At 46.2% G+C, this 25196-nt stretch overlaps 3 protein-coding genes across 4 annotated transcripts in view; 2 read left to right on the top strand and 1 right to left on the bottom strand.

Moving 5' to 3' along the window:
- GRK5 (G protein-coupled receptor kinase 5) overlaps positions 1-1404 on the bottom strand; it is a 164645-nt gene extending 163241 nt beyond the window's left edge. For both annotated transcript variants that reach the window (XM_068688979.1, XM_068688980.1), the window contains exon 1: positions 1134-1404. In XM_068688979.1, the coding sequence (XP_068545080.1) occupies positions 1134-1185 (52 nt within the window). In that variant the 5' untranslated portion in view covers positions 1186-1404. The remainder of the gene's footprint in view (positions 1-1133) is intronic.
- Positions 1405-8135: 6731 nt separating this feature from the next.
- PRDX3 (peroxiredoxin 3) lies at positions 8136-13194 on the top strand. Its single transcript, XM_068688988.1, has 7 exons — positions 8136-8229; positions 8310-8376; positions 8469-8610; positions 9241-9376; positions 11117-11220; positions 12363-12528; positions 13010-13194. The coding sequence occupies exons 1-7, from the start codon at positions 8194-8196 to the stop codon at positions 13061-13063; spliced, it is 705 nt and encodes a 234-aa protein (XP_068545089.1). The 5' UTR covers positions 8136-8193; the 3' UTR covers positions 13064-13194.
- Positions 13195-14553: 1359 nt separating this feature from the next.
- Positions 14554-23364, top strand: SFXN4 (sideroflexin 4). Its single transcript, XM_068688959.1, has 14 exons — positions 14554-14667; positions 14739-14804; positions 15438-15512; positions 15944-15970; positions 16111-16165; positions 16944-16969; positions 17967-18017; positions 18102-18167; positions 18281-18349; positions 19505-19595; positions 20040-20155; positions 21147-21232; positions 22167-22281; positions 22931-23364. Exons 1-14 carry the CDS (start codon positions 14629-14631, stop codon positions 23006-23008), a joined length of 960 nt encoding a protein of 319 aa, XP_068545060.1. The 5' UTR covers positions 14554-14628; the 3' UTR covers positions 23009-23364.
- The last annotated feature ends 1832 nt before the right edge of the window (positions 23365-25196 follow it).

The raw sequence follows: 25196 nt of genomic DNA, 5'->3' as shown, positions 1-25196 counted from the left end.
TTGCACCAGAGGCTTGAGATGTGTTATTTGAAAGGGTAAAGGACGTGAGGGTTAGTGCTGGGGGGGAAACAAGCCAGGAGAGAAAAACCCCACCGGCAGCAAGCGCTCGCATCCTTGGCAGCGCTGCTGCGGCCGGGAGATGCCGGTGCGCGGCGCCCACCCTGCAGCGGGGGTGCTGCCGGCAGGGCCCCCCCCCCAGGAGCAGCGGGGGGACACCTTCGTCCCCCCTTTTGCTGGGGGAGGAAAGGAAAAGCGGAGAGGGGAGAAAACAGCCCCGCAGAGCTGCCGGCTGTCACCGGGCTTTCCGTGCTTTTGGGGTGGGAAACAGGGGGGATGCTCGGGGGTGGGGGAAAAAGAGGGGATGCTTCGGGGGGATGCTCGGGAGGAAACAAGGGGAGATGCTCCAGGGGGAAAGCTCCCTGTGGGGTTGCTCCTGGGGGGGAATCCTCCTGGGGAGGGGAGTTCCCAAGGGCCACGCAGCGGCTTCTCCTCGCCGGCGGCTCCGGGCACCCCTCGCCCCCTGCCGGGGACCCCCCGAGGCTGAGCCCCGGCTGGGAGCAGGAGCGGGGCTGGGGCCAAACGGCAGCGGCGAGGGGCTCCTCGGTGGCTCGGCGGTCGCCCCCTCCTCGCCCCCCTCTCCCCCCGAAACAACACGGCCAGAGGCGAGGAGAGCCCGCTCGGAAGCGCTGCGGTCCTGCCGCTGTCCCCGAGCAGCACGGCGAGCTATTTGCGGCTCCGCCGAGCCCTCCTGAATGAATGCATCCGCAGCTGACCTTTAACAATAGGCGCTGAAATAGCACAATCTGCGGGACCCGGCTCTGGGTTATGGGGGGGGGGGGGGGGGGAGGAAAGGCAGCGGGAAGGAAGAGATGGGTGAATATTGTAATCACGGCGATCTCGTCCGCTTCCTTTCCCAAAGCTCCTCGCGCAGAAGGAGGGGGGGAGATCAGCGATATTCTCCCCCCCGTGCCGGGGGCTCTCAGCCTCACACAAACCTTCCCCAGCCCCATTGCCCCGCGCCCCCCCCCCCCCCCCCATCCCTCCCAAGCAGCGGGGTAGCGGCGCGGCGCCGAGGATGCTCGGTGTCCCCCCCCCTTCCCCTCCCCTCCCCTCTCCTCCCGGCGCTCTCTCACCTTCCCTGGCTTTCAGCAAGACGGTGTTGGCAACGATGTTTTCCAGCTCCATTGACGAGCTCGGGCAGCGCAGGTCGGCGGCACTGCAGCAGGACGGCGCCGAGGTGCGGAGCCTGCGGGCGCCCACCAGCTCCTGCCCCTTAGCGCCTCGTCCCCCCGGGCATGATCCTTCCTCCCTCCCTCCCTTCCTTCCTCCCTTCCACCCTCCGGCCGAGCTCCCCCGGCGCTCCCCTCTCTCTCCGCTACTCCATCCTCCCCGGCGGGCTGAGGGCTGGGGCGCTCCTGCCTCCCTCCTCCTCCTCCTCCTCCTCCTCCTCCTCCTCCTCCCGGGGGTGGGGCACCGGGAGCGGCCCCGCAGCCCCGCGCAGGCGCCAGCCCCGCAGCCGCTTCGGTGGGGCTGGCGGGGGGGGGTCCCGGGGCACGGACAGACCGACGGACAGACGGACACAGCGCCCCGGGCAGCCCCCGGGGCCGGGGAGCTGCGGGGGGCACCGCGGGGGCGGCCCCGGTGGCGCTGCCCTGGTGCCGGGCGCCATCCAGCGGCTGCGGGGTTTGGGGAGCCGGCGGCCTGGGTTTTATTTTGGGGAGGTTTGGGGGTGATTTGTTACGGGATTTTCTTTTGGTGTTTCATCCCGTGTAGGAGCTAGGCTGGTGGGAAGTTTAGGCTGAGCCCTAAATTCTGGCTGCTGGGTGCGTGCGAGGGAGGGATGCTGGTGTTGCTGGGATCGATAGCGCGTTCGGCAGGTGGGGTGAAGAAATAGGGATAAAACCCACCCGTTGCCCTCACCAGCACTCTCCCCCATCAGCATGGCATTGATTAAATCCACGCGAAGCGAACCAAATCAAATTAACATGCGGCTTTTTGTAGGTGGAAGGGAGGCACTGCCCTTTCTCTCCCGTTCTGGTCGCATCGCACCGATCGTATTTCTCCCTGCAGCCGGGCAGAAGGCTGCTGCTGGATGCGTTTCCTAAACGCAGGAGATAAATGATAAATGCCCTTAATGAATAATATCTCGGACATTAGGATCATGTGGCTATAATAAATGCCTCCTGTACCTTAGCAAATGCCAAAGGTTGGAGCCTGGGAAGCTATTGTTGCAGCAGGTGCCACTGCTGTGCATAATCTTCCCCATCCTCCCTCCCGTCACTTCAGGAAACGTTCAGGCTCCGGTAGCCATGCCGTGCTGTGGTTACTTTCTTTGTAATGCCAAGTTCCATATAACAGCGGTTGTGCCTGTAAGTACCGGAAGATTTTTCCCTGATTAAATAATTCTTGAGGGAAAAATTGCTTCCTGGAAACCAGAGCCTTAGCACAGAGATGAGGCTCCTGAGGAGTGGCTGCCCTGCGTGTTGTTTGAGCACTTCTGTGCAAGGGATGATGCTCACATCTAAAGAGAACAAAAGGAGTGAGGCACTTGTAGATCCTAAGTTTGGGTGTAAAGCAGTATGTGCATCTGAGGGCTCTGCTGCTCCCCTAGTATCCAACATCTACATACTAACGTGCTATGCACACACAATCATCTGCAGCATTGCCCTGTAAAACAGAATTACAACTTCGGAGTGCTGGTGTTGTCCTTTGTGAACGTTTATTTAGTTCCTGACAGAGTAACTAGCAGAATTATCAGAAGAGTTACAAAAGATCCGCATGGCATTTGGGAAGTCCCGCTGAGCTACTTGGTGTTCATAAACGGCCCAGCTCTGAAGTACTTGGAGTTCCTGGCACCCAAAGGTACGCTTACCCAGTCCCTGCAGAAACAGGAACAGCAACTGAACGAATGTTGTGCTGCTGTCTGGGTGGTTAATGACACCAAGCTGGATGACTTTGCACTGAGGTGGGTGAGGAGCAGTGAAGTAAATGGCTGAGAGCAGGGAGTGGAAAGCTGAGCTCTGCTACCGGGTACGAGATTCTGCAAAAACACGTTTGTCTGAGTTACACATCTACACGGAGGGCAGCAATTCTGACTTCATTTTTATCAGTAAGAACAATGGAGTGGGTTTTCCTAATGATTCTTATAGCAACTGAGAAAATAAAACTTGTTTCCAACACATCTGAGTCAGTTTGGTGCCCTAGAACAAGAAGGAGTTGTGCTCGTTATCACAATGCCTGCTTTGAAAAACAAATCGAGGCATCCCATCCTGGCTGCATCCCTTTCCTAGCTCAGACTCTAAAGGCTGAATATAGCACTGCTACATGACAGAGCTCTGCTTCAGCACGGGGCTCTGATGGATGGCCCCTTTCATGGATGTGGCTCCCTAAGGACTGCCAGATCAATTGCCCTGCGCAGACCTACTTGACCCGAAGTCCGTGTGTTGGTCTCTGCAGAAGCCACCAGAGCATTTGGAGCCTTGCCTTATGACTTTCCTATGGCCGTGGGCATCTTCATCATTGTGCCACCTGGAACACCTGGGTCACAAAAACAGCAACAAAAAAAATTAGGAAAAGGTACATGTATTTATATCAATTTTCTCTTACAACAGCAAAATATCAGAAAGAAAAACGTTTATTTATATGAATTTTCTCTCAACAACTCAGCCTTTTAATTTTAGGCCATGTCCACACCCCATGTAATGGAGCAGTCAGGTTCTCTGTGAGCGAGGGGAAAAGAACCTCTTCATTATCAGGAAATCCTTGAGTCTCTTCTACTGCTTATCTTATTCTATCCACTGGTGCAAACTCTGGTGCTGAAATACACGAGCATGGACTCGAAGGCAGTGTGGCAGTAAGAAATAGGCAGGTCTTTTTTTTTCAGGCCTAAGGACCCTGATTCAGTGGTTGTGGGAGCAAAGGGTAAAAAATGGGTTTGAATCATGCAGAAGCAGCTAATTTGGAAAGAAAAATAAAAAAGTAAAGGTTACGAAAAAAAAAAAAAAAAGGTTAAATTGAAAGATGTGTTTTCTATGGTGCTTAATGCGTTTGGTTATTCTGCTTGTAAATAAAACATCTTTCGTTGGAAGCCATTCGAGAGTGGCTCAGGAAAGCACTTTTTGAGTGGCGAACACGAGGGCAAAGCCGGGCTGGCAGCCATCTTCCCTTTATGGGAGAAGAGAGGTTTGTAAATGAAATGCCAGCACCGTGCGAGCCCCGAATGCATCAGCGCAAGGCGAAGAGGAAGGCAGCAGAGCGGCGGGCGATGGATTGCGAGCGGCTCTGACAGATGAGTCATCGGCAGGGTGGGCTCCTGCAGCTCCGGCCAGAAGCAGAGCACAGCACACCCAGCATTATCCTGCCCCCACAGAGATGGCTCGGCCGCAGCACAGCCTGCTTGAAAGGGCAGGATAAGATCCCAGGTGAGCCAGATGCCTGAAAGGGTTTTGCCTCCTTCTTATCGCTTGGAAACATGCCCTGACAGAAGCTGTCACCTACATCCATGTTCCAGCACGGAATTAATGCTGTGAAGTTTCTTTGTGACCACCTCAGAACAGGGCTGTGTTTGGAATTGCTCCCGAAACTTGCCCTACAGAGGGTTCGTTTTGTCACCTGCCGCTGAGATGCTGCATCAGCAGGTGGGAACATGCAGGCCCACGAGGAGGCAGCTGCAGCCTTGTGCAGAGCCCTGTGCGGAAGGACAGAGGCTGCCATCTACCAACAGCCACGGGGTGATGCATCGTGTTCTCGAAACCTAACTTTTTCCTTTGCTCTAGGTGAAAATGTTCATGCCTCTGTAGCTTCTCTCCATTTCCAAACCTTTTATTGCAGTTATCTGTTTCCTCAAAGTAGAGGATAATTGATTGTTACAGCATTTAAGCATATGGAATGAAATAATCTTCTAGGAGAGCAGAATTTATTTTTTAAATAAGCATCCCATTAGCAGCACAGAATCTGACATTCAACGGCCCACAGCAGCAGGAGATCTGTTTTAGGATTTCCTTACCCCATTCATCAAGTTCAGAGAGAAAAGCTACCTTTCCACTAACATTTTGTTGCACTAATGATGATCTTCCAAACAGCTCTTTAAAAACTAACCTCGCAAACAACAATGGTAGCAATATACAAGTAGTACCTAGTACTTCTTAAATCAACAGATCTCAAAGCTCTTGTTTGTTTGTGGTGTTTTTATTTATGCTTTTTTTTGTTTGTTTTACCAGAAAGGCAAATTCAATTATTCACAGATAGGGAAAAAGGCATTAAGTGAGAGCAGGCAGATAGGTGTCATAACCAAAAATTGAATTTACATCTCTTCTTATCCATTCAAGTGCTTTAGCCCCTGCTCAGCACCTTGTAATGACACAAAATTCTCTGCTAAAGCTTGCTGAACTCCTGGGAAGTCTTTCACAGACTTCAGATGTCTTTGAATTGAATTTAAAGACTCCAATCCTTCAAACACTAACACGCACTGCTGATCTCTCACTGCACCATTATGCACCGGCAGTCTGCCACTGCAGGAGGAGATGCAGGATTAGGGCCTGTGGTTTCCCTGATCTTATTTTTTTGTTTGTTTGTTTTCCATCACAGAGTCTCAGCAACACCGTATACCCTGATTTCAGGAGTGTACAGTGACACAGCAAAGCAGAAAATCAACGAGATACAGAGAAAGATGAACATGTGGTACCGCTTGGTAAATCCATTTGCAATTTCAGATGGCCAGAACCAGGTTTAGCAGCTGCTCCGGTGTGCCCCAGAAGTGCTGCTGAGGAAAAAGCAGAACTCTTTTGCCAGGTGCGCTTTGGCAGAGAAAAAGTCCACCTTCAAATCCTAGGGATGCCCAGTAAAAAGCAAAATGGAAAATAAACCCCTGTGCTAAATGGCAGTAGTTCAAGTTCTTGCCCAGAAGTCTGGGAAACTGAATTATGCTGCCTTCATAACAAAGCATGAGCAATATTTCCCCACCTGCAAGCCAAGTGTTTAAACAAAGAGTTTTAAACAAATATAACTTTCCAGGGAGAGGGGAAGGACACCGTTTTAAAAAATATCAACTGAGAAATTGTGAATAATCATCTGCGGGTGAGACAACCATCCTCAGGAAATCCTAGCAATAGCTTTTTTTTTTTTTTTTTTTGCTGCTACAATACAGCTCCCACAGCTGAGGGAAAGGAACTGCTATGGCCTGACCGTATCCCTAACTCAATTTGCTGCCCAGCCTCAGGGGAGCTGCTGCTGGGCGAGCTGGTCTGTTGATGCAGAAGGATGTGCCATTCCAGCAGACGTGAACACAGACGTGCCAATCTGCACGGCTGCTCGAGGAGTCAGCCCAGGTACTGGCTGAGGTTTCTTGGCCAGTCTTTGCCGGTCGTTGCCCTGCAGGTGACCCTTGCTCAGCTCCATTGCTCATTTTTCTGCTGGCAGCCCTCACGGTGTCTCAGCAGTGGCACTAAAATCTCCCCAGGCTGTAGTGTGCAGACAACTGCTCTTGCCCTCTCCATCTGCTGTTCTTCCTGGGGGCTCCCAGGGCTGCAGGCTACAGCACGGCTCACCCGCAGCGCATCTGATGTATTTTCTGACATGGAAATAATTTACTCACTTCCACTTTCCGGCTTTGAGGGCTTTTAAAGCAAGAATGCCCCAAACTTTTAGGTAACAGACATGCAAATAAGCTGAGTAGCTCAGCCAGCTGGCTCCCCTTGTGCAGCCACCTTCCCAGCGGAGTCCCTGTCCGGCTGGTACTTTCAAGCAGCCCTAGTTCATCAACAGGAGCCAAAGCTGAGCTCAAACACATTCAGGTTTCCCTTAGTGAAACGCTAATGAGAAGAAAGGAATGTGTGAGGTTCCTTAACTCAGAATATGCTGTTTTAGTGACCACTTGTTCATACCTCTGCACACATTCTCAAATACACTCTCAAGACTTTGTTAGGCCTGAAGAGAACAGCTGCAACATCAAAAGCAGTAGTGATGTATGCTTGAATTCAAGGAAATTACTGGATGCAGGAAGCAGTTAGACTATCATGCTGGTGGACGTTGTACTGAGATATCCACATCCCTAATTGTCCACATTTTCCTTCCCCCTTTTCTCACCATAGCTATAGGAAGGAACAGTTCATCCTTTACACCCTTGTGCAGAACACCTTCATCTTATTCGTCTCCTTTTGGGCACCTCCATCTTCATCGCAAGCTGACAGCTGCCCAACATCTCTGTGCCATATGAGTAGGTAACATTATACTCTGCTGGGCAGTTTTTGTGATTACCAGAGCCACATTTCCACCCATTTTTGGCATCATCTGTATTAATAAATTCCAAAGTGCCACAGAAAGTCACGAGGAACTAAAACTGGTGTGTCTATAACAGTAAATGTACAGAAATGTGCCTGGTGTGCTTTTGGATGGCACCGACTAACACTGTCCCACACAGTTCCTAGGCACATCAGGGAGATAATAGTGGCTAACATCCAGTCCTAACAAGCAACTTGTGCTCAACCTGCCACTTCTGAATGCTTGGAGAGTTGGTTTATGGAGGTGACTGGACCACACCAGCTGGATGGGTACCAGGAATAAGTTTGCTAACGTGTTCGGAGCCACAGAGGCAGCATCCGCTGAGTTTCCAGGCGCTCATTGGCATCGCCTTGGTTGCCTTTGGCCTTGCCCCCAGCTGCTGTAACTGCTGGTGGAGCCAGACCTCTCCCTACCTCACAAGGTGGGATCTTCCCTTCATAAAAGGCTGTGGACATTTATAAATATGAGTGTTACACAGCAGGCTGGCCGAAGCTCCCACCGCCGGTGAAGCAGAGAGGTCTGCCTGCAACAGGCGCGCTCCCTCCCACAACACACCCACCACTCCTGCGCTGGACTAGTGACGGGATTTTTGACCAAACAACTACAATCCGACCACGAGTTCATCAAAGAGCCGCCAGAAAACTTTATTGTTGAAGTGTTTTAGCTCGACCCACGCTCCACTTTGCACCACAGAGCCGGGTGGCGGGGCCAGCCCCACCTCAGCCCCTCACACCCCGGCGGCGAGCGCGGGCACCGCGCCCTCCCCTCCTCACCCTTCCCTGCGCTCTGCCCACCCTCAAACACCCCCCCGGGGGCCGTTCAGCCTCCATGGGGACACCTCCTCCTGCCTGGGGGCTGGCACCGCCCGCCTCCCTCCTTCCCCGGTCCCTCCTTCCCCGCTCCCTCCCGCACAAGATGGCCGCTGCCTTGGGGAGGCTCCTGCGGAGCGCGGTGAGTGCGCGGCCGCCCGGCTCCCCCCCGCTACCCGCTCCCCGCCGCCTCCCCCTCACCCCCTGCCTGTCCCCTCACAGGTGCCCGCCGCCGGGAGGAGGCTGCAGGGCCGGCCCCAGCTCCTCGCCCGCCGCCAGCTCAGCCTGGGTAAGCGCAGAGCACACCCCGCGGGACCCCCCCCCCACCGGGCTCGGTGTCCCGGCTGTGAGCAGCCCCCCCATGGTTTTCTGTCCCCTCAGGCGCCTCCCGGCTGGCCCCAGCGGTCACGCAGCACGCCCCGTTTTTCAAAGGCACAGCCGTGGTCCACGGGGAGTTCAAGGAGCTGAGCCTGGATGATTTCAAGGGGAAATACCTGGTTCTTTTCTTCTACCCGCTGGATTTGTGAGTGCCCCGGGGGGGTAAAATGAGCCTCTGGGTGCTCCCCGGGCGCTTGGGGCTGAAGGAGCGTTGCTGAAGGTCATCAGGAGCGCTGCGGGTCTGTGCTGTCTGTGGTGTTTGTTTCTGCTATGCCCAGGCTGGTTTTGCAAAGCAAATCTGTCTGGTTTTTCATGTGATTGATAAAGCGTGGGGGCAAACGGGCATCAGCTGCTAAAACAACAGAGCTGGTGGCTGGAGAGCATCTTCGAGCTGCAGGGAGTGCTTCAGGGGTAGTCAGGGCCTTGCTGGTGCCAAATCCTGTCCTGAAGGGGTGAATCGTCCTGACAGAGCATCCCGGCCCTTCTGCTGCATGTGGGCACGTGGGGAGGGTTAACCTGCAGTGCTTCCTCTTCCAAACGTAAATATCTCTGCCGAGAGCTGCTAGTTGAAAAATGGTGGTGGAAAACACCAGCTGGGTGTCCCCTGCAGTTTCTTGAGTCTCAATGGAGCTAAGCAGAAAGCATGGTCAAAGTTTCCGAGCTAAATAAAATGTGCTGCTGCATTAGTGCCTATAAACAGATGCACAAGGGCCTTTACTTAAAAGCCAGCAAAAGGTTGCCGAATCATTATAGCTCTCTTTCTGTTCCCATCCAGCACTTTTGTATGCCCTACAGAAATTGTGGCTTTCAGCAATAAAGCAAATGAATTCCGTGATGTGAACTGTGAAGTGGTGGCAGTTTCTGTGGACTCCCATTTTTGCCATCTGGCCTGGATAAATACGCCACGAAAGGTATGAATTGGGCAGCTGTTTGGGGCTTTCTTTGGTGGATTGTTTTCTTTTCATAAGAGCTCCCGAGAAGAAGAGTTGAGTAAACAATTATGCAAATATTGACTTCAATAAATATACTGCCTATGGTGATATGTTAAGTAACTTCTGCATTTGATGTAACTCAATTCTGACCTCTATCTTTGTTTTGTCAATCTCTTCCTTAATCATTTTTAGTTGTTTTTGTGTTTTGTTTTTTTTTTTTTTAATCTTTGTTTTTTTCTCTTAGTAGTGCTGTAGGTTACATCGTATCTTATACATGTATCTTGAAAGACAAATGTTATGTGTATATGTCACAGTCCTTAGCTGCTTGTTGCAGCTGATGGCTTGTGTGTAATGTCACAGAAAATGAATAGCAGCTGGTTTAGTTACTGTTAACCGATACCTGACAGTGGTAACTTCAGAATGGAAGCAGAAGAACAAGCAGCTTAATGGAGCTTTTGTAAGATTTAACCCTCATTTGAGGGTTCTGAAGTTCAACTGGAGGTCTTTTCTTCAGGAAAAAGAAGTGATAGAGAAGGAAGGGAGCCTCTTTCACGTGTGTGAAAATGCATACTTTTGCCATCACAAAGCATCTCGCTAGCTTGGTTAGTTGTAGACAGTCAGATCTGACACAGGAGGGTGCTGCAACTCCCCTGTGATCAGTTCCTGCCTATGTGGTCATGGGGACAGCAGCCCATAGGGGTGCTCAGCATGACTGGACTGGGCTGCCTCCGGATGCATGGCTTTTCCTTGGTAATGTGGGAGGGAGGAGAGTTTGCTCAATTTAATGTGGTTTAGCTGAACCAATCAAGAGTATTTAATCTTCTGCGTGCTTTACTGAAGCTCTAAAATGTGATTATGGACTGCCTTCATTGCTTTATGTGAAAGTTGTTAAGCATGTGCCAGTCATGCACACAGAGCGAAGCATTCTGCAGGGTGGAAAGAATTCCATAACGGTGCAGATGGGAAACTGACACCCAGAGGACTTAAGGCCTTGGTTTCTCCAGCATCTGCCTTTAAAGCTCTGTGTGAGAGCCTTGTTGCAGGCAAGCGTTTGCAAGATCAGGGTCTATGTGACTGAGATTGCACAATGATTCACTGGTGATGCCAGGAATAGAAAAGCTAACAAATGCCAGTCCTGTTTCAAGGATAGAGAGCTTATCTCTTGCTGTTTCAGTGTGTTGCAAAACTCAGAGCAATCTTGGTTGACTCTCCAAATAGTATTTAAATTGGTTTTGGGGAGAAAGTACCTGCACTGTATACAGAGAGCAGCCTAACTGACATACAGAGCATGGCTGATTGAAGCTTTGTGTTTTGTCTGTTTGTAGTATAAAGGTTTCTTTTTGTTCCCCACCATGTTCATCTTGTTTGACTTTTAATACTTAGATATGCAACAGAATTTCTTGTATTCAAGCTTCCACATGGGATACAAGGGAAATCTGAAAATTTCACTGTTTTCACAGGTACCTCTTACCACCAAAATATGCAATTCTAAAATGCTAAGCAGGCTTTCATGTTCCAAAAAAAAACAAATGAGTGCTTTTTAAAGAAAGAAATCAACAGAAAAGCTAAAGCCACTCCCCGTGCAGATCCTTTCATGGACAAAATGGTGTTTGTTGGTAGCATGCCTTCAGGAACACTGAATCCAGCCTCAAGAAGGAGGGCCCTAAAAAGCATTTGCTAGCAAAATGGAATCTTGCTAATCTTACTCTTTTTTTCTAGAGTGGCGGTTTGGGCAAAATGAATATTCCAGTTCTGTCAGACCTCACAAAACAAATCTCCCGTGATTATGGTGTGTTGCTAGAGGGACCTGGCATAGCACTGAGGTAATGCATGATTGCTGATAACTCTGTTAAGACACAACCCACTTTAAAACAAAGTGAGCTACGCTGTCTCTTCCTCCAAGGGAAACTGTACAGGGATCAAAATCCATGCCCACTTACTCCTGTGGACCTTCTGCTGGATCTCTCCCTCCCCCCCCTTTTTTTCCCTCTCCCATCTGAAGGGGTAAGAGACTGCCTTAACGTGTGCGAGAAGCTCCTAAAACTAGAGGCCACTACAGTTACGCAGAATTGAAAAACTGATGTTTCTTTTTCCACCACGGAAATACTAAAAACAGTGGTCCCTTATATATATGGGATTGAGTAGGGGTCTACTAGAGACCTCTGATTCCTGATCACTTTGGATTAAAAGGTTTATGCTGCCTGTTGTTCCCAAAGTAAGCTTGTACTCTGCATTCGGAGAACTCTACTCGACAGAGAAAGGCTTTTCTATGCCATGGAGGGGTGTGGGGGGAAGTATTTAATTTGGTTTCCTTCCAAGGAAAAAGTGGCAAAAGTCTACATAAGGCTGCTTAAAATTCTGATTCAGTGCTGATTAACAGTAAAGAACAAATTATAGGTTGCCTAATCTATGCTGTGGTGGTTTTTGGTGGTTTTTTTTTTTGTTTTTTTTTTTGTTTTTCCTCCTCCTAAACACAGCAGCTTCTTTGCTAGGAAGGAACTTCAGACATTTGTTTGTTAACAAATTAAATTAATTAGTAGGGTGAGATTGGGACTTTGGTTTCCACAATGGCTTATATATAACAGAAATTAACCTGGTAGTTTAATGCATAAGGAACTCTTCTTTCAGTACGTTTGGCTTTTCATATCAAAAAGACATGGGAGGGATGCCAGCTATCACCTTTGAAATACAGATGGGATTAGAAGTTCTAGCTTTGTTATATATCTCACTGTCTTGATTTAATAGTCTTTGTGCACGCTCCATAATTTCAGAATACCAGAGCAGTTCACTGGCTCTTAGCTTTTGATCACTGCACTAACAAACAGTATATCAAATGGGATGTTGCTGCTCCTCGCTCTAAGGTGTGCAGCTAAGAATAACGACCTTGCTGAAATGGTTCATCAGTTTCATGTGTGTTTGGTCTTGGAATATGGTTTGCATTCCCCAAATTGTTGCTCCATTACAGAGGTCTCTTCATCATTGATCCAAATGGGGTCATCAAGCATCTAAGTGTCAACGATCTCCCCGTCGGCCGTAGTGTGGAAGAGACCCTTCGCTTGGTGAAAGCATTCCAGTACGTGGAGACGCATGGAGAGGTTTGCCCAGCAAACTGGACTCCAGATTCCCCTACAGTAAGCGTCTGCTAAATATCACTGTTCTAAAAATAGACACTGGCATGGTTTTGCATGTCCGAAGGGCTGAGAGCCACTCTAACGTGAGGTGCTTGGCTGAATCTGACTCTGCTTTCTAAACCTTTTATTGGTTGGACCAATTCAGTCTGTTTGTATGATACTAAATGTGTGATTTCTGTGAAGAAAGAACCTGACTTTCTTCTAGAAAACAGTTTGTATTTAAAACTCTTGACTTGTAGTTTCTACAGGTTGTCTTTGTCTTTGGATTTTTTGTTTCCTTAGTGCTCTGCTTGATATTTATCAGGAAAAATGTGTTATGTACTTAATTTACAAGTAGGAACTTTAAATGAAGTGCAGAAACAGAAATAACCCTAGTGTTTTTATAAGCTATGCATGCCTTCTCTTGGATAAAATGTCAAGTCCATATTTTTTGTATCTCAGTCATAGCATATAATAACTACTTTTTTCTTTTTCTTGACAGATCAAGCCCAGCCCAGAAGGTTCTAAAGAGTATTTTGAAAAGGTTCATAAATAAACACTCAAATATGCAGACAAAACTCAATGTCTTCAGCATAGGGTAATGAAGAAAGCAGCTGTGATTGTAGAAAAAATAAGTTCTCATTTTCTCATGTTAAGAAAAAAAATAAACACTGAAATATTTACAGACTCCGTTGTCTTGTTTTAAAAAGAAGGGTAAAAACTAAAGATTTTTTCCCCCCTTTGCAATTTAAGTTTTACAAATTTCTGTAACCAGCAGTGTTGCTGAATGTGACAGGTAGAAGAAATACAGTTGCGTTCCACAGTGTGCTTGTGATTGTGGTGACTTCCACCCCTGATCCCTCTCTGAGGGATCTCTGCTTCTCCTCTTTCCTTAACTAGCTTTGGACCAGAAAGCTGCCCAGTTACCTTTTCTTGTGGAAAAAAAGGCATTTCTGTAGCGGAAGTTTGAAAACACACGTGGACAATACAGAAAACAGAGTTTTCATGCAGAAGTTATTTTTAATGGTATTTTTCAGGGGAAGAGATGAATGTAATATGCAAAAATTAAAGTTTGTTTGTACAAATGCACTATAACTTGAATGTAATTATGTGCCATTTCAATCCTGCCTATGGTCAAAGATACAGCGCAGCTACACAGGAGCGCTAACAAGCACCAATAACTTTAATTGGGATTGGGATATGGTTAAAAACTCAAACCCTAATACTGCATTTACTGGAGCTTAATGACAGTCTTGCTTCATTTAAAGCCATGTTTATCTGCGTGAATCTGCCTCTGGGAAAACTTAAATGTCAATTATTGTGCTGCTTGAAAACTATGTATCATATCTCCAGCTGTGGCATCATCAATAAATCTTAAGATTGACTGGCAGCAGATGTGTTGCATTCCTTTCCTTCCACTTTTCCCTCAAAGATTCTCATTTCCCTGTTCTGTAGAAGTTGGATGAGTTGTATTGCATTGAAAGTTTTTGTACCTCTGCTCACAACAAGCAGCTGCTGCCTCTGTGAGCAGGGGGAGCAGGGCACAGCCAGTCCTGGGTGGTGGGAGGAAAGTGACAGCGCTGCTGGATCAGCTGAAAGGATGCTGAATGGGTTTGTATCTTTCGTAAAATAGGTAGTCGGGGGAAAGTTCAGCATAAGGGAACAAGGCTGGCAGAGATGGCTGCTTCCTAAATCACCTTTCTAATAGACATGATGGGATGAAAATTGTGCCTGGTGCTGCAGGAGGAAAGGCAGCACGTTAGGTTTCAGTACCGGCAGATACCTTTCGGCACCAGCATTTTAGTGCAGTTTGGTATCAATCCACACACAGCCGTGAGGTTTTCAACAAAGCTGCCGAAAGGTTTCCACATTTTCAACAAACCTGGACCTGCTGCAGGTGAGGTTCTCTGTGGGGCTGGGTAGCACAGAGAGCAATGTGTGCGCGCGTCTGATACCGTTTGTGCACGTAGAACCACCGGGGGGGGGCTGGGACACACCATTTTAAAAACGTTATTTATTTTTTTACCCTCGTTTTATGTTTGTTCCCTTTCTTTCCGGCTCCCACCCGGATCGTGCCTCAGCCGGACCGGCCCCGGCGGCGCTTTCCGGTGCGGCGGCGCCATGGACACCAACCTGCGGCTGTGGCGGGAGCAGGGCCCGGTGAGGCGCCGAGGGGAAGGCGGGGGGGGGGGGGGGCTGCGAGAACGTGGCCCTGAGCCCTGTTTTTTCAGTCTTTTTTCCAGAGGTTTCTGCTCTGGGCTGACGTCCTGGACCCGCTGCTGCTCTTCGCCTCCTCGGTGGGTGGCCGGCTCGGCTGTGCGGGTGAGGGGGGAGCCGCCCGTTTGGGGGGCTTGGCCGCGTGTAGGGGTGAAACCCAGGCGCTGCTGGGCACCGACATCTCAGCCGTCCTGTTCAGGGTCTTAATTCAGCTCCCACGCGTGAATTAACCCAGCTACGAGCCAGGGAGCCTCCAAGGAGAAGGGCACTGAAGGGCAGAGCTGGGGGTGCTGGTCTTGTCCTGGGGGCACCCTTCAATTCCTGCTGCAGGGGCTGTGGTGTGGGGAAGGAGCTGCAGGCTGCTCTGGTGCTTCGTTGTGTTTGTGATCCCTTTGGTGTAAACCATTCAAGTCTTTGAATTTGCCAGCAGGCATAGCCAACTTTTAAATATACTCTTAATTTCACTGAGGTTTTTCGTATGCTTAAATGTATATACAAGTTCCTCTGATCATAAATTGGTTTTGTGTGCTGCTGCGTTCTTGCTTTCATTGCTCTGGTGAGGGATGGGTGCATTAGTTTGACCTTACAGGTGTGCAATTAGCATCTGATAACCGATACATCACACTTTGGGCCATTGGCATCTGAATTTTTTTTTCTGTTTTTTTTTTTTTTTTTTTGTTTGTTTGTTTGTTTTTATCTTTCCTTAAATACAGGATGAAATAAGAAGAACCAGGGTACTGATTGAAAGCAGTGAAAAGACTCTAAGTGTGCCCATACAGAATGAGCAGGTATTTTGGAGCATGGCTTATACATTTATTATTTTTTTTTATGCCTGAATTAGTTGATATTAGTGTAAGATCTAGCAGACAGAATACTGAGATTCAGTTACGAGGGGTAACACAAGCAAAACTCTTCACGACAGAGATTTTTCTACCTATGACTCTGGTAGGAATTTCTTTGGATGACTGCTATCAAATGTCAGTATTATCATCCTGAGGAATGCAAGGTTGAGTATCATATTGCTAAGTTTGAAAAACACTCTCAGATCACTCCAGGAATTATTGCTCTAAGTCTGTCTGTACACATCTAGGATGATACAGGTAGGAAATATGAAACATGCTTACTGAGATGTATGATAGAATAAATTAGAAACAAGATTTTATTTAGGTTCTTTTGAAACTTGATTGCTAACCTATTTTTTATTTTTATTTTTTTTAAGACAAAACAAGCCTTCCTGCTAAGCCTGGTAAGTTTTCAAAAGATTTAGAAATCTGCTTCTTTTTTTTTTTTTCCCTTTTTTTTTTTCCCCCCTTATTTAAGTATGGCACAGGTAGTCTAACCATGTTTCCCCCCCCCCCCCCCCCCCCCTTTTTTTTTTCTTTTAAGTCTAGTATACATCCTGATACAGGCAAGATAATTCCTGGTTTCTTTAGACCTCCAGGTAAGTTCCCTTAAGACAACCATTGACTGAAGCATCAAAGGAGAGTGACATATAGTAAATCGCCTCCTTGATATGACAGTGATACTCTTCTACATATGGAAAACAAGTAGGCAGTTACTCCTGTTAGTTGCACTCTCTTGTTTGTTAAAGTTTTTTTTTATTCCTGCAGTCCTCTTGAAGAGAAATTTTTTCCCACACTTCATTTGCTCAGCTAGTTCAAAGTAGTTTCAGCAGTCTCTGTTTTTTGGCTCTGTAGAATTAGTTCACAAATTGTTTCACATGTAAAACAGTCTAAAGAATGCTAAGTTTTCACTTGGTGAAAGTGGTTACTCTATGAATTTACTTGCTGTAGTGGCAGGTAGAGTCTGCTTGGGGTGATGGTTAGGGAGCTGAGGCAGCACAATCAATACCAAATTTAATCAATTATAAGCATAGGTAGGCCATTTACTCATATCCTTGTATGCCACTCACGGACGTGGCAGCCTTTGTTGCCAATAACTCTTTCTGCATAGAGTCATCCAGTTTCCATGTAGCTTTTTTGAGTGTAGTTCCTGAGAGGTCCTTTTGGCTATAAGCCAGATATTTTGGCTTCTTGAATGAGGAATGAGAGACAAAGGTTGGAATAGAAGTCTGGCAAAGATGTTTTTTTTTGTGGACTAGTGTTTTATATACAGCTGATACTAGAAGGGGGGGAGTTAGGAAAACTTTCTGCTCGAAACCTTCAATCTAGACTCACAGCAGTTATTGTTACTGAAATAAAATTTTTCTTTCTCTTCAGCCTTCCTGCCACTAACTCTTCCACTGGTGAGTAACTGGGGGAAATACCAGTGTACCACGTGGTTTTTATTTTTCCAAAGCCAGGGGATGGAGGAAGAGAATGGACAATTCTAGGCTTCTCAGTTGTATTTTCAGCACAAGCTTTCTAAAAGATGTCAGTTCTATGGGAAGTGCTGAGCAGCCTTCTAGAAATTGAGCCTTTAAGGAATCTCATTGGAAGTTCAAACCTGTTAGTTGCCTTCCTTCAGCAGTATGCAAACAGATTGTTTATGCATGAAGGTCAGCATTCTGAATAAGGAGTATTTTGCTTAATACTCCATCACAGATGTGGCTAGATTCAGCACTGGCATTAATAATAGAGGTAGCTGGTCTACTTGTATTGACAGAATGACCGCCCCTCCTCTGAGGCTTTGAACAGTCTTCCCTGTTTCTTATTTGAGAGCTGTCCTATCTTGATTGCCACTGTCCTTTGAGTGCTTCATACCTGGAGATTTACATACCTTGAGGTCAGGCCTCAAGATAGGCTGTCATTTATAACTGAAGTTACTGGAAGTAACTACTAATGGGAATTAACTGCTGAAATCTTAAAGCTAAGCTCACTTAGATCAAGTGTTTATACTGGTGAAAACTATCAGATTCTTACTTGTTCACTTCCTTAATTACATGTCTACTAAATGAGTTATTTTATTTTATTTAAGCTTCACAGGCACAAATAGATTTTTTATTTCGGGTAGGAAAGCATCTTGTTTGAATAACCTCACGTGGTGTTTTGATCACTGTGCTTTTGTGCTTTATATTGGATAGATGAAGTGAATGTGTCACATCTGTGTCAAGAAAACGTGTTAGCCTAGAGTCAAGGCAGATGGCTTCTGGTGCTGAGTGAAACCCTTACTGGAGCCTACCTGACACTGCTGCAGATAGTAACACAGCGGTTCTTTTCATCTTCTAGTTAACCACTGCTCACCAAAACCTCCTAGATTCATTAATTAATCAAATTAATTTTATTGTGGGGTTTTCCTCTTAGGTTATCGCTTCATCGCTTCAGGTGCAGGCCAAACAAATTTTCTTGTGTCAGGTAATTGTTCGTTCTTTCTACTTTTACAAATATTCTTGTCTCAATCCCAAATTTGTTTTTGCTTATAATTTCTTTTTCCTGCAGTTTGCATTTCACACATACACCACAGCATTCACCGTGTTGAATGCAAATGGCACCACAAAGGATGAGGTATGTGTTGATTTTTATTTTCAGCATCATCTTAATTGTACAAGACCACTTTGAACATGACTTACAAGTGTTTTACAAGTATCCTTATGTAGTAAGGTTTCTTCTGTCCTTAGGATAATTCACTTCAACAAAAACAACTCCTCTTCGGCGTGGGAGCCGTCTCCTATGCAGCGTTGATAGGTGTATGTATCTGCTCACTGCTTGTTTTCCTGATAAGTTCTCCTGAGGAGGGGTAGGCCCTGAGAGAATCACACTGCCATGTATCCTTCAGGACTGTGCTGTAATGCTCGACTCTGATGTCTTCCCATAGAACTATTGAAAACAAGAGTTTTCTTGATCGGAGAATCCCAGAATGGTTTGGGTTGGAAGGAACTTCAAAGCCCACCCAGTTCCAACCCCTGCCATGGCAGGGACACCTCCCACCAGCCCAGGCTGCCCAAAGCCCCATCCAGCCTGGCCTTGGGCACCTCCAGGGATGGGGCATCCACAGCTTCTTGAGGCAGCCTGTTCAGTGCCTCACCACCCTCAGAGTAAGGAATTTCTTCTGAATATCCATCAGCAAATACCTTGCTCAGCTTCCTCTGTTGTTTCCTCTTATGTCCTTTTCTGTATTTTTCTGCAAACTTAGTAACTGGGTGGCGGGAGGAAAGGAACAGAGTTTACAAACACACAGTAACTCACTGGGTTGCTACAGTTGCTACTGGATGTAGTGCTGTGGCAGATCACTGTCCGGCTCCGAACAGCTGGTGGAATCTGCCAGAATCCATGCTGGATATAGACAGCTCAGGCTGCAGAAGCAGCATGGCAATGACAGTACTGCTCTGGATGTGGGTTAATTGGCCTGCCAGGAGCACTAAGCAGCTGAGGAGCTAGGTCAGTGCTGTACTGGTAGAGGAATTAAACTTCCCTCAAGCATATTATGGGAATATGAAATTGTCCTGAAAATGCAGAGGTAGGAGTACACAAGTATGCCAAGTGTCCTGGCTGGGGATAGGGACGTCACAAGGCAGTTGGATGGATGTCTGAGGAATATTAGTCAGTAATTGTTCTCCTTTTTCTGTCTTTGTATCCATACTGCTACTTCCCTCTACATAATAACATTTGTTTTTTTTCCATAATATTTTATGTGCTTATATACAAGAGTGATTACAAAAACCTTTAGTAACTAGAGAGCATGTCTGTTTTGTTGAAATGTTAAGTAATTTGTTAACTTTTATAGATGGTATCTAAGTACTAAGTTTCAGGTTTATCTTCCTAGGCTCTTGCAGATACTGAAATATTGCACATAGAAGGTGCTTAATTTAATATATGGTGCTTGCTTCCTCCCGATATCTTAGGCTCTTCCGTTTATCTTCATGAACCGATACACATTGAAGAGCCCGTTAACACAACTAGTTGTCAAGAAACTTCTACCTGTTCCTCTTTTTGGTGAGTAAAAGGAAACTGTACATTATACAGATGATGTGAGGACCAAGACGGGAATGCAGCCTTTCCCCCAGACCTGTTTCCTTCAGTGTCTTTCCTGTGCTGGATTTTGCAGTGACCAGTACAAAACCTAGTCACAACACAACCCCCTCCCTTTTCTCTTCAGAACAAAGTACTCATGGCTTGTGCTGGCTGGCAGTGATTGAAAGCTCGGAGTGTCCATAATGATAAAGCACCTTTGGGGAGTGGTGCCTTAAAATCTTTAAGTTCGTAAAATGAGAATTAAGATTCCAGGTAGATTTTTATGGGGCAGTCCCTTCTTTAAGCTGCCAGGCTATTAATTTATGAACTGTTGAACTGGAAATGTAAAATGTGCATAATTATGAATGTTGTTATCAGGGTAGTCTCACTGGATCTTTTAAAGCAAAATCTTCTTTAATTCTGCAGGCTTGACGAGTGCCTTTACTGTGGTAGCAGTGAGAAGCCCAGAATTTGAGAATGGAATTGAAGTGATGGACAGGAATGGCAAGGTTTTAGGAGTGTCAAAAAAGGCTGGTGAGAAGGTAGGCAAGGGGGGGAGGCCTCTCTCAACTTGCCTTTCATTCCCTGCTTTGAGCTAAACATTATGCTCAGAGCAGGTGCTGTTTGCTGTACTGAATTGAGGAATCTCACATCAGGTGCTGAATCTTTGGGTGGGTTTGGACTAGTCTCTGGACCAGGTCTGACACCTGTTTTGTGTCTCTAAGGGCTGGCAACTTCCCCAAGCCAATACACCAAGTGCTGCAGATAACCCACAAGAACACTAGTACAGGCTTCTCTGCTTTCCTTTCACCTCAGAAGGAGGTGAGGCTCCTAGAGTTTCTTCTTCTGATGGTACACATCAGAGAAAAGCCCTCTGTTGTAAATAGCACATGCATCTCCTCTAGCAGGAATATCGTTACCCTACCAAAAAGTAATGTCCTGGGCTACAGCGTGCTGGTGCATTTTATCCTTGACCGGTAGCTGACCAGGCTGCTCTGCATTTGCTCCCTGCCCTGCTCATCAACATCCGCTGTAGAGCAACACCCACAGGAACTACAGCAAGGAGTCATATGTTACGTGCTGTCAGTGACCCCGTGTTCTGTGTTGCTGTCTAGAGGGGAGGAAATAGCTAGATGAGCATAAAGATCTGTGAACAGCTGGACAGAGAACTTTAAAATTTACACAGGATGCCCTGAAGGTGTGATGCCCAGAAGGTATGTCCAGTTGGAAACAGTTCAGCACAACTTTAAAAAAGCAAGTCCCCAGATTGTTGTGGTAGGAACACTTGATCTGGCACTGCTAGTACCACCTCCCTTTTTAAGGAACTCCTTAGTCACATATGGAGTACTTGCCACGTGTAGGAGTTTAGTTTTCACTGAAGAAGTAAATCCTCCAACAAATGATCTTATTCTTCACTTCTCTGTTGCTTGAAACTCCAGAGTATTAGGCAGACAAGTGCTCACAGAAATGGGGAGTATTTGAGGCTGTATGGTGCACTGCTTTAATGACTTTTTTTCTTGTCCCTCCCTCGAGGCCGTTAAAGAAACAGCATTGTCAAGAGGAGTCTTGTTTGGGACAGCATTCTTCCTGCCAGCTGTCCTTATGCACTTTGTGGAAAGGTAAGAGGGGACCACAAAGCAGCTGTGGGTGCCTGGTCAGTGGCTATTCTGATATTTGGTCTGGCTGTTGCTGCTTGCCACTTTTTTCTTGGTTTTGTGATTATTAATTGCCTTGGAGAGATGATTGTCTGCGAGGTTTCTGTAGGTAGTGTGATTCCTTTAGATAACGCAGAGAACCTGGTTGTGTCAGCATCTGTTTTGATGGTTTGCAGGAGGTTGTCTATAGCTGTGAGCATTTCTTCTAATTTCTTCACTTAAAACTGGACCCCAACTTCCAAATAACCTTCCTTATAGTATAAAAACATTTTATTGGTTTTACAACATTTAAAAACTTCGTATCATCAGAAGAATTCATTATATGCTGTATCGGAGATTTTTTAGCCTGCCCTGAGCTTTTGGAAGGAAGTGTCTGTTATATAAATTATAGAGGTAACTTGGCATTGCCTAAATCAATTTCCTATTGCATTTGTTGGCTTAAGGGTCTGCTGTTATCAGTAGACATAAATGAAGACATAAGATACATTTTTAAAAATGTATTGAGTAATAAATTTTCACACAGTGAAAGGTGGGATTGCCAAGGGGAACTGAATCTGAAAGGGAAGAGGGTAGTACATGAAAAATCTTAGTCCAGGGACTGAGACATTTCAAAACACTAATGTACCTTCTCTTCTTTTGTCGTTTTGAACTTGCTGGTTATTTTGTTAATCTTATATTCTCATTTTGGATCTGCAAAATGCTGCAGTTAAATTCAAAGTAAGGGGAAAGAACATGAAGTTAGGAGTAAAAACACAGGAAATAAGGAAACATCTTTAGGATTCGTAAGCCTAGGCTATTTTTTTTTTTTTGCAGTTTTGACGGCTAATGAATACTCTTTGTCTCACTGTCAGATTATTTTTCAAACCCAAACTGACATACTTTTCAATGTCTTGGACAGATCAAACTTTGCAAAAACTTCCCGTGCTTTGGCTTCAGTGAGAGTGCTTCTCATTACGTCAGTACTAGCAGGGATGCTACCAGCATCACTCAGTATGTTCCCACAGTGTGGTGAGGTAAGTCCTTTGAAAAAAAAATTGATTTAGGATTGTTGTTATATTAAATACTCATTTTGTACCTGTGGCCAGTGGTCTTAAGGCCAGCTAACAAAAACCAATAGGATTGAAATGGTCAGTGCATCTAAACTGGGGTAGGGGGGTGGCTGCTGAATATTCGCAGAAAATCATAGATAGGGCTTGTAGAATTTTCAGTGGTTTCTCTTACTAGCCTAAAACTTCAGACATCTTAATTTCTTATGGCAACAAGGGTAACCTGGATATAAATGAGACTGTTGAGAAATTACGTACTGCAAATTTGTCTGTTTTTTTCCCCTTTTGAGCTTGCCAATTGCTCAGCTGTCAATAGAAGCTCTCCTGGGTGAGTCACCCAAATACAGTGAACAGAGACAACAACAGTAATGCTCTGTTTAGATCTTCAGAGTACCTCTTAACTTTAAATACAACACATTTCTTCCCTTATGTTTGAAAATGTTAGAGAAGACGAAAAAAGTCCTATGAACTCCAAACCAAGAAACCCTCCAATCTCTTACACTCTCATCACTGAATAAATAACTTCAACTTGTGGAAAGTTCAATGCAGTGATGAGGACTTAACAGGTGGCTACCAGGATATGGTGGTGTTGATTGTCTTTTTCTGTACGTTTCAGATAAAGCGAGCAGACCTGGAACCAGAAATTATGTCATCTACAGAAGAAACGGTGTTATTCTACAACAGAGGAATTTAGAGACTGGCCTTAATACATAAATAAGGGCTCTGATTAAAGTGAATTCTGAGTGTCTCAACAGATTCAGTTGGCACACATGCCTGATTAAATCATGACTTTATGGTGGCATACACGCCACATTTGGTGTACAGTGCTGTGGCCTATAAACAGGCAGATTTTGCAAGCCCCAGCCCCCAGGTTATATAAGTTATATATAACCTATTAAGTTATATGTACATGTATATATAACTTCATGCCATAAACGATACTTGCGCTATAAAGAGCTGTTGTAGAACAGGGTTCCTCACAAACTCTGTTTTGTACACTTCCTCATGTGACTGATTTCTTAATAAAAAGAATGACTACTGAATACAAGATTTTATTTTTCCCTTGCTTTTGTTGCTGCTTTCCAGGAACACAGCTGATAAAGGCATTAACATCAGTAGTTCTTTGGGGAAAATCAAGCTGGCCCTTCACAGAAAACTTATTTTTATGTTTTACTGTATTTAGTAAGACACCCTGACAGCAATATGACACTGGTGATGTGTAGTTGTTTAAGAAACATTCAGCAGAGGGGCAGTCCAGCTTCACTGTTGGGCTGTGAGCTGACCATTAACACTAGGAGCTGAATTCAAGGGCAACCACAGATAAACTCATGGAAATTTCAGCTCAATTCTCTGTGGTTGTCTATAAAGTAAGTAAAGTGTTAGACAAATTTAGGAAGGAATGGGAAAACAACATGGAAGCCATTTTGCCTTTGCAATAAAAGTACCTGGGCATCCTGGTGGGCACCAAGTTGAGCTCATTTGCCTGCTCTTCTCTTCTCGTATCTGCTTTTGGTGGCTACTGGGCTATTTAGCATTTGGCTGAAAAGAACTTTGGCCTGGCCCAGTACAGATGCTTTTATTTTGTTTGCCTCAAAACTGAACTTTGGACCTCCTCCTGCAGGAACAACATCGAAGAAAGCTCCACAACTGTGGTAGGAGCCCCTGTGGTTTTGATAGTAGGGGGTCATAAGAGAGAAGGCCCCGAGATGACCGAAGCTGTTGTTTAGGCACTCTTAAGGCTCTGTGTGACGAGGATAAATACACTGATTAATGCAGTAATCACTTTCAGAGAGAATTTTACAAGTATAACCTATGAAATCTGTAATCATGAAATGTCCTTAGAGTGCAATAAATAGGTCGCTGCTATCCTATTGCAGAAGGATTAGATTTGTTCTCGGGGTGTGAGGAAACCACTGCTTTCCCACTCTGTTTGATCCTGACAGGAAGACAGCAGCACGGAGCAAAGTAAGGAAAAGCAACAGGGCTGCTTTCTTGCAGGAAAAGTTCCTGCTGTGCTTTTGGCACAAAACAAAAGCAGGAAGTAGGGTTTCGAGTCAGTTTGTGTGAGTTCTGCCTTTTTTGAGCCTTCCCCTAGCAACTCACTGCGGTGAAAGGTCAGGCCAAGATAGCGAGTAGGGGAACAGGAGCACGTCCTGGGGGCCTGCAGCTTCAGGGGAGCATGCTAAAGCTGTTCTGGGAAGGCAGTATGGATACAACCTGCAAGCTGCCAAAACAGAGTGGCAAAGACCTTGCACCGTCCTTCTGAAGGATCACTGTGAATTTTTAAAGCTGAATTACTTAATTCTTCTGTTATCCAGGCACAAATACCCCCAGTAGAGGGGGAGAGGTAAGAATAAACCCCCCTCCAAGCTCACAGCAGCACCAACTCCACAATGTGAAGTGTGCTGAAAGGTAGCTTCCATGGATGCTTATAAAAAGCAGATACATGAAAGGTTCATTTACAGCTGCTGTCGCAGCAGGGATCACTCAGCCTTGCCTCTGTGGGTTGTGATTTTAAGTACATAGCAAAAACCCACCAGGGCCAACAACAAAAGAACAGTTGTGCTGGGGCTGACCGAAGGTCTGCCTAGGCAAATGTCAACACCAGCAGCAGCCACGGGTAGAAGCAAGAAGAAAAGCTCACATGAGGCTCAGCTGTCCTGAGCAGGGAGGATGCTAGGAAGAGGGAGGCTCGTCCTGTTCCTTTTCCTTACGTACCTCCTCTGGCTGCTGGGGGACGTGGTGCAGAGGGTTAGGAGTAGCAGGCTTACAGCCTCAGCCTGCCCCTCTCAAACAGTGAGGTGTTTGTCTCCTTCAAAATCTTTAATAATGATGGTATAGCTAACATCCTACAGTTAAGTTCTCTAAAATCCCATTTCTCT

The sequence above is a fragment of the Anas acuta genome, chromosome 7 (assembly GCF_963932015.1).
Source record: "Anas acuta chromosome 7, bAnaAcu1.1, whole genome shotgun sequence".
In the NCBI taxonomy this organism is placed as follows: Eukaryota; Metazoa; Chordata; class Aves; order Anseriformes; family Anatidae; genus Anas; species Anas acuta.
Note: the sequence above shows the minus strand (reverse complement) of the source record. Positions and strands in the feature narration are given on the sequence as shown.